The 15,159-nt window shown below is 45.0% G+C and overlaps 1 protein-coding gene across 1 annotated transcript; it reads right to left on the bottom strand.

Moving 5' to 3' along the window:
- Positions 1 to 13,011: 13,011 nt before the first annotated feature.
- LOC127340929 (E3 ubiquitin-protein ligase RSL1) lies at positions 13,012 to 14,443 on the bottom strand. Its single transcript, XM_051366702.2, has 2 exons — positions 13,361 to 14,443; positions 13,012 to 13,287 (listed from the first exon to the last, which is right to left on the bottom strand). The coding sequence occupies exons 1-2, from the start codon at positions 14,302 to 14,304 to the stop codon at positions 13,215 to 13,217; spliced, it is 1,017 nt and encodes a 338-aa protein (XP_051222662.1). The 5' UTR covers positions 14,305 to 14,443; the 3' UTR covers positions 13,012 to 13,214.
- Between the last annotated feature and the right edge of the window lie 716 nt (positions 14,444 to 15,159).

The following is a 15,159-nucleotide window of genomic DNA, read 5'->3' as shown; positions in this document are numbered from 1 at the left end:
GTGTTCATGGCAGAGAAGATGCCTCCACCAACGACTGAGTACCTAAATTGGTCGGGACAGGACATTGGCTTCACAATAGCGGATCACCCCCAGCAAGTTCCTCGACCAGGGCAGTCAGCACTTATCTTACCAGCAGTGATCGCAGGATTCGACGTATCTCGAGTATTCATAGATGGAGGCAGCAGTCTAAACCTTATGTACGCAGATACACTAAGGAAGATGAACATATCCCTAGCAAATCTGAAACCAACTGATACACGTTTTCATGGTATCACACCAGAGAAGCCAAGTTATCCGTTGGGGAAGATCAGTCTCGACGTTCAGTTTGGGACCCGAGAAAACTACAGGATAGAAAAGCTAGAGTTTGAAGTCGTGGATTTCCCGTCGCAATATCACGCCCTGTTGGGACGACCAGCATATGCCAGATTTATGGCGGTACCACACTACACGTACCTGTTGTGGAGGCTACTTGGACCTAATGGACCAATTACAGTCAAAGGAAGTTTCGCGTTAGCTGATAAATGCGACAAGGATTTTCATCGACTGTCAGAAACATTCGGGATGCAAGTGGAATACATGGCGTCAAGACTCACAACTGATTATGATGTGTTGAGAGATGTAGGAAGGCCCCTCAGGGAGCCAACCTTTAATACCACGAAAGACTCCAAGGAGGTGCAGATTCACCCGACAGATCCAAAGAAAACGACGTCCATTGCAACAAACATGGACCTCGCATAGGAAAGCGCGCTCATCGAGTTCCTCCGTGAGCACTGGAAAATCTTCGCATGGTGTCCAGCTGACATGTCAGGAGTACCCAGGGAACTTGCCGAGCACCACCTAAATTTGGATCCAATAGCGAGACCAATCAAACAACCTTTGCGGCGTTTTTCGGAACCAAACCGTAAAGCTATGCTGTCAGAGATTGATCGACTCAGAGAAGCTGGTTTTATCAAAGAACTACATACAGAAGCCACGTGGGTAGCTAACCCAGTGCTGGTCCCGAAGAAAAACACGAAAGTCCTTCGCATGTGTGTCGACTTTACGTGTCTCAATAAACATTGTCCAAAGGATCACTTTCCCCTCCCAAGGATCGATCAAATCATCGACTCCACGGCAGGATGTGAACGTCTTTCCTTCCTGGACGCATATTCTGGTTATAACCAGATTAGATTAAAAGAAGAAGATGAGGTCAAGACAGCGTTCATTACACCTTATGGCGTGTTTTGCTACAAAACAATGCCTTTTGGTCTGAAAAACGCGGGAGCAACATATCAGCGGATGATGCAAAAGTGCTTGGCAACACAGATTGGAAAAAATATACAAGTATACATTGATGACGTCGTTATAACATCAAAAAAGGGGTCAACATTGATCGAGGATTTAAAAGAAACCTTGGACAATCTTGATAAGTTTTGCCTCAAGCTAAACCCGATGAAGTGTTCTTTCAGCGTCCCCGCGGGAGAACTTCTCGGGTTCCTAGTCTCAGCAAGAGGGATTGAAGCCAATCCAGAGAAAATTCAAGCTATCGTAACAATGAGGAAGCCAACAAAGTTAAAAGAAGTACAACAGCTGACTGGGCGAGTTGCAGCTTTAAGCAGATTCGTCGCTAGACTAGGAGAAAAAACATTACCGTTCTATGCTCTAATCAAGCAAGGAGAGAAATTCCAGTGGAACGAAGAGGCCGACAGAGGTTTCGAGGATCTCAAACGCACAATTTTGACACCACCAATCTTGGTGGCGCCCAAGGAGAAGGAACCCCTCTTGTTGTACATTGCAGCCATGCCTCAGGTGGTGAGCACAGTACTTGTAGTTGAAAGAGAGGAAGAAGGAAAACTCCATGGAGTACAGAGGCCAGTATACTTCATCAGTGAAGTTTTATCTCCCTCAAAACAGCGGTATCCGCAGTACCAAAAGCTAGCATATGGAGTGTTTACAACCGCAAGAAAATTGCGGCACTATTTTTCGGCATACCCGATAATAGTGGTCAACGAGGCGCCTTTATCCAATATACTAAACAATCCAGAAGCTACGGGTCGTGTCTCCCTTTGGGGAATAGAGCTTTCCCCTCGGGATATCACGTATGAAAAAAGAAAAGCAATAAAGTCGCAAATTCTACCAGACTTCATCGCAGAGTGGATGGAATTACAAAATACGGGACCCCCGGATTTATCGAGAACCTGGACTATGAATTTCGACGGGTCTAAGAGATTAGAGGGAGCTGGAGCAGGCGTGATACTAATATCACCTGAAGGCGACAAATTAAAGTATGTCTTACGAATGACGTTTCCAAACGCATCTAATAATGAGGCAGAGTACGAAGCCCTCATACACGGGATGAAGATGGCGAAGGCTTGTGGTGCAACTCGACTAAAAATCTTTGGCGACTCACAGTTGGTGGCTCAGCAGGTCACGAATCAATGTGATGCAGTCAACGATAGCATGATAGCATACAAGGAAGTTTACAATTAGCTCGAAAAGCTGTTTGATGGGTGCGAGGTAAATCACATCAGTAGGCTAAGCAATGATGAAGCCGACGTTCTGGCAAACATTGGGTCGCAGTGTCTCGCGATTCCACCAGGCGTATTCTGGGAAGAGATAGCCGAGAGATCTACAAAGTCGAAGAAACCAAAGAAGAAGGAGAAGGATGAGAAACCCTCGGGGGCTATAAAAGCGACACTAGAAGAAGAGGAGGAACAGGACCTAGTTATGATGGTACAAATTCCATGGATGCAAGTATACATATCATACATCCTAAGGAAACAAATACCCGACGATCCAGTTGAAGCAAGGCGAGTTATTAGGCGGTCCAAGGCCTTTATTGTGGTCAAAGGGGAGTTGTACAAGCGAAGTATTTCGGGAGTGTTACAAAGGTGCGTTACACCCGAAGAAGGAAAAATAATTTTGAAGGATGTACACGAAGGAATATGCGGTCATCATGGAAGCAGTCGAGCTATAGCAGCCAAGGTTTTCAGAGCAGGATTTTATTGGTTGACAGCAATAGAGGACGCGAAAGAAATAGTTCGTACTTGTGACGCGTGTCAGAGATTTGCCGCAAAACCTCATTCTCCGGCAGCAGAGTTGATGCCAATACCGCTGTCTTGGCCCTTTGCTCAGTGGGGTCTCGATATGGTGGGAAAATTACACAAGGCTTCGCCAGGAGGATACGAGTATACGCTCGTCGCTGTCGACAAATTCACTAAGTGGATAGAAGCAAAGCCAATAAATTCACCAGACGGAGCGTCGGCAATAAAGTTCGTGAAAAGCATCGTTTTTCGGTTTGGAGTACCTCATAGCATCGTCACAGACAATGGTAGTAACTTTACATCGAAGGAATTCAAGGAATATTGTGCAGAGGTAGGTATCAAACTACACTTTGCATCAGTTGCGCACCCGCAAACCAATGGTCAAGTCGAAAAAGCCAATGGAATTATCTGCAATGGTATCAAGAAGCGTCTGCTAGCACCATTGGAAAAAGCTCGACATACCTGGCCTGAAGAGTTGCCCAGTGTGTTATGGAGTATTCGAACAACACCAAATACGGCGACACAGGAAACCCCGTTTTTTCTGGTCCATGGAGCTGAAGCAGTATTGCCGATAGAAATAGAGCATGATTCTCCAAGAGTTACAGAGTACGACGAAGAGGACTCAAGAAAAGCATTGGAAGATGATGTCGATGCACTAGATGAAGCTCGAGACGAAGTGTTATCACGAGTCACTAAGTACCAGCAAGACCTGAAAAACTACCACAGTCAACGTTTGCGCCCGAGATCCTTTCAGGTCGGTGACTTAGTTCTTCGGCTCACTCAAAAAAGCCATTAAAAACTCGAGTCGCCATGGCTTGGCCCTTACATCATCACAGAAGTAATCGAAGGAGGAGCATACAGGATAAAGGACAAGAAGACAGGGGTTGCAGAGCCAAATCCCTGGAACGTGGCGCAACTCAGGCGGTTCTACGCTTAGAGTCGAAATATAGTCCTCCTTTGTAAAAATACAATGTACTGAAACGCCCGCGAGCTTTCAGACGCACTCTTTTCCTTTTCAGGGCACCGAGTGGGGCTGGAAAGGTTTTTAATGAGGCGGGCTCGCGGTGCTGCAATATAGAAAAGATATTGGTGATATACATCTTCTTTATCGACGCGCTCGGGGGCTTGCACCCAGCTGCTACTATATATGAACTACCGACAAAATAGAACTTGCAGAACAATAAACTTCGCTTTGGTGCAACACACCTCGCAAAACAATATAGAGACACAGGAAGAACCAATAAAAAGCTCGGGGGCTCGTTGAAACAAAAATAGTTCGAGATATTTTACAACATATATGTTATTTACAATATACAGGCATTCTTCGACAGAGAAAAAACAACAAAGAAATTCTTCAATCAGCATTCAATATAGCGTCTATATTGATTCCCTCATTATCTGCAGAACCAGTCCTATGTTCAGCATATCTACCCTTCACGAAGAATTCTGCGTCCATCTGAAGCAGTTCGTCCATCATCTTTTATGCTACAGGGCGCACAATGTCGTCAATCTTGTCAACGTTCCTTTTTCGCTTCGCTTGCTTGGCCAGACACTTGGCGACAATTTGAGTCAGATCTAACTTCGGGTAGCAGATTTGTATCATAATCAAGGCAAATCTTGCCCCAGCTGCTAGCTGAGCCCGCACAAACTGATGAATACGAGGAGCATCTCGAAATTTCTCCATCAAAGCAGAAAGGGTGTCTGGGATTTCGTTGCGAGGAAACATGGTACTGTAGACTAAAGACAAATTTTTCGTGCAGAAGTCGAGAAAATCGCGGACCTGACTCGCGCGATCTTGAAATCTGACTATTTGGCGAGTACGCTCAGGAGTGACCCAGAAATTGGCACCGTGTTCACGAGCAAGCCTGACAAGCACATTGGTTCTGGCTTCAACACGCTGATCTTCGGCAGCAGTATCCAAAAAAGAACCTGTTTCACCGGAAACATCAGCAAGGAATAAAAGATAGTAAGGTCAACCTAGCATATGACCAAATTTTGCGGAAGCATACCCGTCATATCCAAGCTAGCATCATTCATCAGTTCAAGCATATGATTCTCTCGGCGCGTAGCTTCGGCAGCCTCAGCAACTGCAGTTTCCTTCAACGCTATGGCTTCTTGAGCTTGTTGAACAGCTCGTTTTTCATTCTCAGATGATCTTCGAGACTGTTCCATGATCACGAGAAATTGTTTTTTCATCGACTGCAGTTGTTGACGGAGTTCGTCCAAGTCCTCATTTTGTGCAGAACTCGACAAACCTCCAATAAATTCGACAGCGGAGGACCTTTTCGAGCAAGACACAGCAGGCAAAGCAGCCGAGGAAGGCACCGCGGTATAGTTGTCAAAAATTAACTGGAGAGAAATATTTCGATATCAATAACTTGACAATATAGCTTTTCATTAAATAAGGACAGATATTTGAATGGCTATTACAAAGAAAGGTTCCTATTGAACTAATGGGGTAGTTGTCGCCAGAGCTACTGTGGCGACGGCATCAAAAGAAAAGCACAGCGAAAAAAGAAAGACAAGGTGGTCTACTTGACCTCCGGCTTTGATGAACTAGGAGCCGGAGTTGGCTTGAATCCAAGGAAAGAAAGGATTTTCTTCGAGTTTGGCTTGGCGGCCTTGATCAAAGATTGCCATCTCTTCGTCTCCATCTTCTGCACATCGCCAACTTTGGCCCAGTCAATGTCTTGTCGACTGTCAGCAACCAAGGCAATGGTACCTTCAACACCAATCTTCAAACCTTCTTGTCGAAGACCGTGCCCAAGATCCTCTTGAGAATTGAAGAACTTGGCCAGAGCAGCAAAAGTTTTGGGTTCTTCTTTCTTCGAGAAGAAGTATGGAAAAAGCCGCGATAGGCCCGATTCAGCATCAGCAATGCCTTGGCGTGCCTCATCTCCATGAATCTCGAGGAGGGAGAGCGCGTCGAGAAGGCGATCACCTTCAGGATTGTCGAGCTCATAATATTGATGCATCCTCCCTGATAATGCAACATACAGCTTGTCAAAAAGCACGCCAAGAAAAGCATGGGTATTCGAAGAACAAGTAATGGTTAGAGCACTAACTAACAAAACGTCGACTCTGTGACTCTAAGCGAGAGATAATCCCTTCCTCGCGGGCAGTTTGCTGAGTGATGTTTTCACTCAAAGAGTTTTCCGCGTTGTGAAGTCTTTTTCGAAGATCTTCAACAACGGCGGCATTTGATTCAGCCTTCTTGCGAGCTTTTTCGCTTTGCTCCAATTTAATAGCAAGAGCATCAGCGCGTTTGTTGGCTTCCGCAAGATTGGCTGGAAAAACAACCGACAGTAACAACTGTTATGACAAAAAATATGATAGAGAGTATTCAACCAAAGAAAGCAGCAACAATAGTACCTTCAAGTTTGTTCGCATGATCACGGTACCCGACAAATTGGGTACCGAGACGGATAAACTCCTTCATCAAAGGCTGAAGAAAGAAAAATCAATATAGTGCGCGAAAGTTCGACAGTGACAAGCGAAAAAGATGCAAAACACAAAAGAGATCCGAAAAATATCGGAAGAAAAAAAAGAGAAGAAAGGGAAACTTACATCATCCAGTGAAGGAGTCGTGGAATCACCAATTAATTGGGAGGGTTCCTTGGCTGGCTCAACCCTAGCTCTCTTCGGTGAAGAGGCACGGGGGCTCACAACTGGAGCAGTGAGCTCGATGTCTTGATGAGGAGTCGAGGTTTTATCCCCATCAGATTGGGCCTCAGAAATAACCAAAGTACGAGACGTACTCGTTCGAGCAGTCACGTCAATGGGGGGATTTTCATCCTAATCACCACTACAATAAACAGGCAATAATATAAGATACAACATAGACAAAACATCGGGAGCAAACAACAAAGAGCAACAGAGAACTTACGAGCTCATCATGCTCAGGTTCATCAACCTTATCGAGTTCCATTGTCCTCCAATTCAAATATTTCGTGAGAAATAACTTCTTGGAAATAAGCCACAAACATTGACAAACACTTTTGTCTTTGACTTCATAGTGGAAAGAATTCCCAATTAGGTCTCTGGGATAACCAACAAAGACATTCATCCGATTTTGGTTGTAAACTCATTTACTTCTGCTATGCATACAAAAATTTAAGAAAAAGACTGTTAGGGTTCATACCCATGCCATAACTCGTATGGAGTCATTTCAATGGATTATGATGGCGCTCTATTTAGTGTAAAAGCGGTAGTCTCTAAAGCATAATCCACAAAACTATAATAGCATTATTTTATTAATCTCACATTTGATCCAACAAGGTTTGGATACGTCTCTCGAATACACCATCATAACTATGGTGTTTCGAGAAGCGTGAGTTGTGGAACAATTTCACAACTCTCTTAGATGTTCGCTAAAACTCATAATTCAAATATTTCTACTATGATCCAATCATAGATATTTGACTTTCTTGTTACGATGATTTCTACTTCGTGTTGAACTTCTTTGAACCTATTCAAAGACTTTCAGACTCCTTTCTTATCAACCAAATATATCCGCATATATCTTCTTGATTCATTGTTGGAAGTTTTATGTAGTAGAAGAATTTTCCGCACACAACTATGCTCAATGAACCATATACATCATCATGTATGTTTTTCACTAAGCTAGTTGCCCGTTCAACTTTTGGCCTATGAACGGTGTTTTAGTCATTCTCCTTAGAAAAGATTTGCAAGTGTCAAACGATTCAAAATCGAATGAGTCCAAAATTCCATTTGCACGGAGTTTCTTCATGCGTTCTTTTCTAACATGACCTAAAAGGTGGTTCCACAAATAAGTAGAATTCAAATCATTTGCCTCATGGCCTTTTAGCGTCAATGTTATGCATGTGGGTTTCACCATTAAGATTTATAATAACTTATCCATCGTACATGGAGTACGGTCATAATTTAAACAACTCATTGCTTTCATTGGACCAGAGCAAAATAACAGTTATTAAGTTCTTTATAATAAATCTCAAGGGCTAGGTAGAATGCCAACGATGAACACAATAACACTTTATTTTGTTCTAGATGTGCATTGTTACCATATTTCTTATCAGTCACTTAGGCCATTGTATTCTTGTATTGCGTTGTATTGTATGACACCTCATACCAACCAATATGGTACAAATACCTAAGAATTCTATTGTGTGACCAATCAAAGAATACATTCATAACATGTATATCATCTATATACACCTGAGATAGACTTTCTAGCCTCTTCTTTCTTTCTGCCAAAATCTTTTGTAGTTTCTCTTTTGGTTTTCCTCTTATTTCAGAAAACACTCAACATCAATAGTCTTGCCAGTTTTCACCGGTATAAACTTCTAGGCATGTTAGTCAAATACCAACACCCTTGAGTTTCGTACTTTGAAGTTGATCATCACATGCCAAGTGTTCCGGGTTTCACTATTAGTAATCTTTTAATGTGATGAACAATTTCACTTATATTTTTTATCCATCAAATCATGACAACTTCATGATGAAGCCACTATGGCTCATATGTAGATACACAAATAATGTTAGTGCCTAACTAGTTGGAGGATCGGGACGCCTAGCGTCTTCAACCTTCGTACATTCCCATAAAATTTATGAGTTTATGTAGTCTCACTAAATTATATGTTATCATCTTGTCATAAGGTCTTAGATATCACATATATCTCACACCTCCCTTATTTCTGAAAACAAACTTTTTCAGCTCCTTAATTTTCAAACGGATTTGAAAATCAAGTTTCACGGAGACAAGATAATTTTAGATACTAATTGAAACCATTGCTCTTTGAATTAGCAATTTGAGGGTTACCAAAAGTTTGCAATAGGACTTAATCATTTCTTGATTCTTTAATAATACTGTACCAGTCCGTAAAGTTCCTTTCAAATTAACAGTTTTCTTTATCTCAATTACAAGACTAGCGCATGGTAGATAACGGATACCAATTCTACAAAATTAATTCAAATAAAATTTAGACTATGTTTAGGATAATTAGTTCAAGTTTTAATCAAATTACTAATGAACTCCCACTAAATTCAACATCCCTCATAGTTGTTTAGTGGCACATGATCCAAATTCACTACATCAAGTCCGATCATCACGTGAGATGACGTAGTTTCAATGGTGAACATCAACATGTTGATCATATCATCCATATGACTCGTGTTCAACCTTTCAGTTTCCTGTGTTCCGAGGCCATGTCTGTACATGCTAGGCTCGACAAGCAAACCCAAGTATTTTCGCGTGTGCAACATGGCTTACACCAGCATTGCACCAAGGTCCATGGCGCCACTTCATGGTTGTCCACCATCCATAGCAACTATTACAACTACTAACTCATAGTAATGAAATAAAGCTATTACATGGTGATTGACACACAGATCATGAAACAATTAAGACAACCATTAGGCTCCTGCCGGTTGCCATATTACAATAAGGATCATCTCATACATCGAATATAATCACAATCCCTTAATAGCCATATCACATCACATGCCCCTGCAAAAACAAGTTAGACGCCTCTAATTTTCTTTGCATGTTTTACATGGCTTGGGGCTTTCGAATAAGAACCGTTCTTACCTACAAACAAGAACCACAACGTTGATACAATTGTCATCAAACCAATATGGTGGGAGAGACTGGCACCCGCAAAGCCACTTATGCAATACAAGTTGCATGTCAAGCGTGGAGCAAGTCTCATGTGCGTGGACATGTAAAGTTAGTCCAGGCAGCTTCATCCCACCATCCCGCGAGATGCAAAGTACGAGAGAGAGGTAACAACAAAAGCATCAACGTCCACAAAACCATTGTGTTCTACTCGTGCAATAGATCTACGCATAGACACGGCTCTGATACCACTGTAGGGTTCGTAGCATAGAAAACAAAAAAAATCTACCGCAAGAACGAATAAAACCAAGATCCAATCTATGGAAAAGCCAAGATCTAATCTATGAGATCTATGCAACGAGAGAGATCATATCTACATACCCTTGAAGATCCAAAGTATTAACAAGATCAGATCTCGTGGTTGATGTAGATGTACACTTGACGAACTCCAGTTCGTGTTGCAGTCCTTTCCAGTGCTGCGATCGGGCAACACATCCGTACTCGGTCACACGTACGGTGTCGATGATGACGCTCCTCTCCCCGTTCCAGCGGAGCAGCAGACGTAGTAGATCCCCTCGGAATCCCAGCAGCACAACGGCGTGGTGATGGTAGTGGGGGAGAATTTCCTGCAGGGCTTCGCCAAGCCTGCGCAGGGAGAAGGAGGAGGGAGGAGAGGTGGCGGCTAGGGTTAGAGGGAAGGGGTGGGCTGCGCCCCTGCCCCCTCCCCTCTTTATATAGGGGGAGGGTCGGCCAGGGCAGCCTTGGCCCCTCCTCCAAGCCCTAGGGCCGGTGCATGGAAAGGGGAGGGGGAAAACTCCCCCCCCCCCTAGATTTTAGGGATTTACCCTTATCCCTAGGGGGTTGGCCGGCTGGGCCTTGAGGCATGGTGTGCCTGGCCCATTAGGGCTGGGATGCACCCCCTCGGCTCATGTGGCCCCTCCCGGGGTCATGGGCCCACCAGTGGCCCCTTCGGAACCTTCTAGAAACCCTCCGGTCTTCCACCGAAAAATTCCCGAACTTTTCCGAACCCCGGAAAATAACTTTCCTTGTATGAACCTTATTCTCCGGACCATTCTGGACCTCCTCGTGATGTCCTAGTTCCCATCCGAGACTCCGAACAATATTCGGTCTCCATATCATATTCCATATCTACTTAAAACAACATCGAACCTTAAATGTGTCACCCGACGGTTCCTGAACTATGCAGACATGATCGAGACACCTCTCCGATCAATAACCAATAGCCGGACCTGGAGATCCATAATGGGTCCCACATATTCAACGATGACTTCGTGATCGAAAGAACCATTAACATACGATACCGATTCCCTTTGTCGCGCGATACTTTACTTATTGGATATGACATCTCTTGTGACCTAGTCACATGCTTGCAAGCTAATTGGATGCCATTTCATCGAGAGGGCCCAGAGTATATATATCCGTCATTTGGATGGACAAATCCCACTCTTGATCCATGCGCTTCAACTCATACTTTCAGAATACCCAATGCCACCTTTATAACCATCCAATTACGAAGTGGCGTTTGATGTCATCAAAGCATCTCTCCGGTATTAGTGATTAACATGATCTCATGGTCGAAGGATTAGGTTACTATGTATTTGAAAGCTTATAGCAAAACGAACTTAATGACTTGATCTTATGCTATGCTTACTATGGGTGTGTGTCCATCACATCATTCTCCTAATGATATGATCCTGTTATTAACAACATCCAATGTTCATGATCAGGAAACCTTGATCATCAATTAATCAACAAGCTAGTTGAAACGAGAGGCTTAATAGGGACTCCGGTTTGCTTACAAAACACACATGTATCAATGTTTCCACTTAATACAATTATAGCATGAGATGTAAACATTTATCATGAACACTAAGATATAATAATAATCACTTTATTATTACCTCTCGGGCATATCTCCAACAGAAGGCGGTCGGAGTGCCGGGCGTCGAGGAGGAACATCGCGGCGCCGAGGACGAAGATCGCGGCGCCGAGGACAAAGACCGCGAGGACGACGACACCGTGGTCGTCCTCCTCGGAGCCCAGTGTAGATGTGAGGGCGGTGGAGCCTGCAGTGGCTCGCTGCCATTGTATATGTGTTGCATGACGACGTCTCGGGTGCACCCTAACACCCACCCACCAGCGCTCGCGATCGGCTTGATTTTTGTTCTTCGAAGAAATAGGCCCGTCGTGGCAGGCGAGCTCCAGCTCTCGCCGCTGGCCGAAGAAGGTGAGCCATTGCTGGAGGTTGCCGGTGTCCCAGAGAGGGCCGGCGCATTGCGCCTCTGTAAGCGTCTCACGGTGGGCAAACACCTCCTGTGCCCACCTCGTGGTTCCCGCCCGTGGCACCGGCGGAATGCCGATGCCGTCGGCACTCATCTTCCATCCCATGGGAAGCCGCATCTCAGGAGGCGCGGGTACCCATTGTGGTACAATGCCCACGGCTCAGCGATTGTCAGGGCCAAAGTCATTCGCGGCTGCACCTCCCGTACGACGGTTCTGCGATATGATCGGCGTGATGCGGACGGTGGAGGTTTCTCTCCTTAGCTTTCTACGGCGATGGAGGTTCCGAATGAGGGAGGAACTAGGCGGTGGAGAGCAGCGCCATGGAGGCGTGACAGGCGAGGAGGCCGTTGTGCGCATTAACGCCGCCGCTTGGGAAACCCACACGTCGCCACGTGGGGAAGACACAATGACAATGAGACGCGTCGCCTACCGCAGCTTGGAGAACCGGCGAGGTCTTTAATTAAAGAAGACCAGCGCCATTAATTTTGGCTGAGCATCCACTGTCTCTATGACAGTGGCTGGCCTGCCGGTCAGCAACCTATGGGGGCACCGGATCCAAGCCGTGTTTGGGGGCCGCAGCTGGGCGCCCTTTTCTATCTGACGCCCCAGTAGCCGTTTGGGGAGGACTATTGTGGCTGCGACCGGATATGCTCTAATTTATAGTAGTGTCGGTGATCTCTCCATTCTAATGAATAAGTCTTATAAATTTAGACAAAATTCAACATCCTCTAAGCTTGACAAATGTTGTAGAGAAAAAAAATAAACATTTACGATACTAAATCGATATTAGTAAATTCATCATAAAATATATTTTCATAATATATTTGTTTCATGTTTTAGATGTTTATATTTTATTCTTTATATTGGATCAAACTTTGTAAGTTTTAACTTTTGATTAAATTTATCAGCCATATTAATTGTAACGGATGTAGTACTTCGCAAGTTTTTTTACGAGCGCTAGCTAGCTCATAAGTTCACGTGCATGCGCTTCTCGTAATTTTTAACTCAAGGTTCCATTTAGTATACTAAATGATAGGTCTGAACCTTGGTGGAGCCACTTGCACGGATGCGTGATGACCAGAATTGTACTTCGGCAGTAATAAATCAAACCAAATCTCTTGCTGATTTTGAAAGAAAAAAACAGAAAACCCAAATATTAGTTGCCCAGAATACCCTTCTAATCAAACAGTGGATATGAATCAATACTATTAGGCCACATGACTAGTAAATTGTACCATAAAACAGCTCCACAAGTTATCACTGCAGAGCTGCTTCCGACGACATGGCCGATCTCACGCTGCGCTGCACGAGGAATGAGAGTCCCCCCACCGCTTCCCACATCCATAGCAGAACTCGAAGCCACACCTGCACTAGTAATGAATGGTTATAAGCATTAATGCAAGCACCATGCGAGCGGGAGAAGTAATTAGTATCCCACCTGCAAGTGATGTGCACGCAACCGTCGGATTTCTGTACCAAGAACATGCACTGGGGGCACCTTTTCCACTTCTCCCCCTTAGCCATCTCCATCACCGCCAAGTCCTCCTTCCCCCTGTCCCCCACCGCCAGCTGCTCGTACTCGGCGCAGCCAACACCGGCGTGCCACGGCACGCCGCACCGTGCGCAGAAGAGCCTCTTGCAGCTCGGGCACTCCGACTCCGCGACATCGCCGCCACCAACGTCGTCCACCACCATCATCGCTGAGCAGTCCTTGAATGGGCAGTACACCTTGTTGGCCCCGACCACCATGGACTCGCACATCACGGTGCACCACACCTCGAAGGCCTTCCCGGGGAGCATGCCCCGGCAGAGCTCGGGGTCGAGGACGCTGCCGCAGCCATCCTCAGGGCACTTGACGTCGGCGATCCTGTCATGGATCTTGACTAGGATGTAACCCGCGAGGCAGGTGGCGCAGAAGGCGTGCCCGCAGCCGCGGCTGGCGCTGTGCGCGTCCGATGGTGGCACGGCGTCCATGCAGATCTTGCAGAAGAGGAACGTCGCGGGGATGGACGGCCCAGCTGAGGAGGGGAAACACTCAACTAGACTCGCCGCCGCTGCGTGGTCGTCGTCGTCGGTGGCTGGGGCAAGCGGTGGTGGGATCAGCGAGGCAGAGGAGGAGCACTCACCCGCGGCAACAGTGGAGGATGTTGCTTCATAGCTGGTGGCGGCAGGAGGAGCACAACTATCAGGTAGTAGCCCAAGCGCCGCGGCCGCTATGGTGGAGGACATGATCACTTCTTGGAGCTGGAGCTCCGCGGCGTACTCCTCGTCGGGTAACGCCAACAGCCCGGCGGCGTCGGCTTCGTTTCTTCCGCTGCAAAGTGCTATCAAGTACAGGTCGTCGACGAGGACGAGATCGGCGACGGAAGACTCGGCCGCCATCGATCAGTTTGTCAGCTTATAGCGGGAGGAGAAGAAGATGGATCAATGCGCTAGCTTTCGTCAAGTCTGTCCTGGGAAGCGCTAGCTAGGCCCTCAACAAAGTTGCTTTCTTTCGTTCTGTCCAGGAGATCGAAGAGGATGGATCTACCTATATATATATACTAGGAAGTTGCAGCGCGGCGCTGCGCCCGTAGAGTAGTAAATCTGAGGCGATCAATCAAAGAAGGTAGTAATATTTTTCACAAGTAAAAGAGGGGACAAATGATGGAGTATTTTTATCTGAAATTGTTGTAGAAGAAGACAATAATATGTTTTAGAAATAAAAGAGGCGACAAATAATGCGATAGTTTTTCTGTATACAGTAATTTTCTGCGTGATAAAAGAGGATTTTAAGTAGGTAGTAGTATTTTTTATGGATTAAAAAGATGATGAATGATGCAGAAATTTATTTTCAGTGGAAGACAGTAGTATGTTTTCCGAATAAAGAGGCGACATATCGTGCAGTATTTTTTCAAAGTAGCTAGTAATATTTTTGTCTGACAAAAGAGGTAACGAACAATCCAACATTTTTTCAAAAGTTTTTTTTAAGTATGAAGTAGTGCTTTTATGGGATAAAAGAGGTGACGAACGATCCAACAATGTGGTATGTTTCCCGAATGAAAGAATCGTCAAATCGTTGAGCATTTTTTTTAAAGTGGGCAGCAGTAGTTTTGTCGGAGTAGCTAATAATATTTTTTGCCGGATAAAAGGGTAACATATGATCTAGCATTTTTTTTCCAAATTACCGCTAAAGGTAAGGTTGCCCAACGACGTTTGTACGGAAAATAGCATAACAGCTGAAAATTTTAAAAGTAT

This window comes from Lolium perenne, chromosome 1, assembly GCF_019359855.2.
Source record: "Lolium perenne isolate Kyuss_39 chromosome 1, Kyuss_2.0, whole genome shotgun sequence".
NCBI lineage: Eukaryota > Viridiplantae > Streptophyta > Magnoliopsida > Poales > Poaceae > Lolium > Lolium perenne.
This window is presented reverse-complemented; position numbering and strand designations above follow the sequence as displayed.

Excerpts from the sequence above, each read along its gene's own strand:
- LOC127340929 (XM_051366702.2), bottom strand. The coding sequence starts at position 14,304 with ATGGCGGCCGAGTCTTCCGTCGCCGATCTCGTCCTCGTCGACGACCTG. Across the intron at positions 13,288-13,360 it reads TGCGTGCACATCACTTGCAG|GTGTGGCTTCGAGTTCTGCT; the intron begins GTGGGATACTAA and ends TTACTAGTGCAG.